Source organism: Aptenodytes forsteri, unplaced genomic scaffold (genome assembly GCF_000699145.1).
Source record: "Aptenodytes forsteri isolate BGI_AS27 unplaced genomic scaffold, ASM69914v1 Scaffold441, whole genome shotgun sequence".
Lineage (NCBI taxonomy): Eukaryota > Metazoa > Chordata > Aves > Sphenisciformes > Spheniscidae > Aptenodytes > Aptenodytes forsteri.
Window position 1 is genome coordinate 6,819 of NW_008796198.1, and position 2,234 is coordinate 9,052.

Genomic DNA, 2,234 nt, shown 5'->3' on the forward strand with positions numbered 1-2,234 from the left:
CGGCGGCCGCCCGCCCTGACGCTTGTTCTCCAGCTCCAGCTTCATGATGGTGTGGAGGTAGTGAGTCCGCACCCGGATGGGATTGAATTCGATCCGACCGGCCATGTTACCGCAACCGTCCCGGGAGCAGCCGCAGGGGAAGGACATGCGATCCACCTGGCAGGGAGACGGAGACGTGGCAGCTCCAGGATCCCAGAGGATCCCTCCCCAGAACCTAAAATCCATCCTGGCACCGCCCAATGTCGGGAATTTGGCGCTGGGGGAGTTTTTTCCCCTGTGAGGTGTCCCCAAGACAAGCTGGAGCTGCACCCCGGCCCCTCCAGAAGCAGCTGGCACACAAGGAGAGCGTGCCGGCACCAGGACAAACCCTGGCAACCCGGTTTTGCCGCCGGCATCTCCTTCCCCGACTCACCTGGCATTTAATCCCTGCCTGGCTGCAGGCGCAGGCCTCCGGGTCGCAGTAGAGGCGGCAGTCGCAGCCGCACTCCCCCCGGGACAGGCGGATAGCCCGCAGCTCCTGCTTCTCCTCGGCGTCGATGCGGTGAACACCGGAGGCTCGCAGCAGAGCTCGGCGGCGTTTGGTGGGCAGCGGCTGCAGGAAGAAATAGTCGTCCACCTCCACGTTCTCCACGTCAATGTCGTCATCTGACACGTCCTCCAGCGTCAGGCCGTCCGCCTCCTCCGATTCCACCGTGCCGTTCTTGGTGAGCTGCGGGGCAGCAGGGCAGAGTCAGCGCCCAGCCGGGGGGACGCCGAACCCCGGCGATGAGGCAGGATGGAGGATGTACGTCCCTCCGTCCGGCTCCTGGTCCCCCGCCGACCACCCACCACCCGGCTCAGAGCCTTCCCTTGCCCCCCAGCACCAAGCAGGGTCTGGCACGGCGAGCTGAGCCCCGCACGGGGCCGTCCCTGCGCGATTCCCCCCCAGCCACACTGCGGGCGGGCTCGCGGCAGTTTGTAGGAGAAGGCAGGGGGGAAAAAATCAAATAATAAAAGAATTCAGAGCAGAGAATCCCTTTTCCGTCTTTCCTCTGCTACGGCGCCCTGCAAAGGGCCAGATAAAAGGAGGTCGCTGCTGCTTAAAATACCAGGGTCCCGGGAGGGCGGCGGCAGCAGCGGAGCTGCAGAGCATCCCCCCGCCTTGTCCCTGGGGAAAATGAGGTGTAAAAGCAACGGAGGGGCCAGAGCCGGATCCTGCAACGCGCCTTCACCTCCCCGCTCTGCTCCTTCAACCTCCCTTCCTCCCCAGGCACTGAAACACCCCCAAATCTTGGCACTGAGGATAAATGGGGGTCCCCAGCCCTCTGAAAGCCGGCAGGCGTGGAGGCAGCGGACGGAGGGGTCCACGGGCCTCCCGAGGAGCTGGTGGAAAAGCCTATGTTTAAAAACAAAAATTAAAAAATAAAGACAACGAAGAGGCGGCAGGCTGGATTTGCCTCCCTTTGCCCAAAGGAAGCTGTCACGGCAGCGGGAGCCCCGTCACAGGCTCTGCAGAGCATCCCGGCGAGCAGAGCCCAGCCTCCGGGCACCGCCCGAGGGCACAGACCCGGCGCCCGCAAATTGGGGACGGGTTGGAAAACAGGCAGAGCCACCCGAGATCCCCATCTTCGCCTGACGCAGCCCAGCTGCCTCCTCCCAGACTGGAATTTCTACCGGCACAGAGCTGACCAGGTTCGGCCGACAGCTCTGAACCCGGCACAGGTTGATGCTGCCCGGCCGGCCCCGCGCGCGGGTGCAGCATTGACACAAAAAAGGTAAAAGAAATAAAAAGGAAGAGTTTAGCGGCGATAAATCCATCCCCAGTCGGTGTGAAATGGCAGCCTGGATCTCTCTCCTCCCACTTGGCTTGTGCTCAAGCTCCACCAAAGCTCAGCGAGGTGTTTCCCGGCATCACCCGGATTTCACCGGCGGCGCCCCGCTTCCCTGGCAATACCTTCATTTTCTTGGCGTGGAGTTTCTCTTCCTTGAGGTGCTCCCGTAGGATCTCCCGGTGATTCACCTCCTGCTCCTGGGCGAACTCGCAGAGCGTGTAGCGGCGGACGGAGTTGTGGCGCTGGGCCATGCCCAGGGAGCTGCCGCCCTGGCTGGGGACGCTGGTGAAGCCCTGGCGTCGGGCGAAGTAGTAGACGGTCACTTGGTCAAAGCGGACATTCTTCCTGCGAAGCTGCTTCTGCCGCTTCAGGATGGAGGTGGCTGGGGAGGGGGAGGGAAGCCGGAGAGGGGCTGGTGGGAGG

The 2,234-nt window shown here is 63.2% G+C and overlaps 1 protein-coding gene across 1 annotated transcript in view; it reads right to left on the reverse strand.

The window, feature by feature from the left end:
* Positions 1 to 2,234, reverse strand: part of CSRNP2 (cysteine and serine rich nuclear protein 2) — a 4,594-nt gene that overhangs the window by 1,544 nt on the left and 816 nt on the right. Inside the window, 3 exon segments of the mRNA XM_019474345.1 lie at positions 1 to 156; positions 413 to 709; positions 1,934 to 2,193. The exon segment at positions 1 to 156 is cut by the window's left edge and continues 3 nt beyond it. Of these exon segments, the coding sequence (XP_019329890.1) occupies positions 1 to 156; positions 413 to 709; positions 1,934 to 2,193 (713 nt within the window).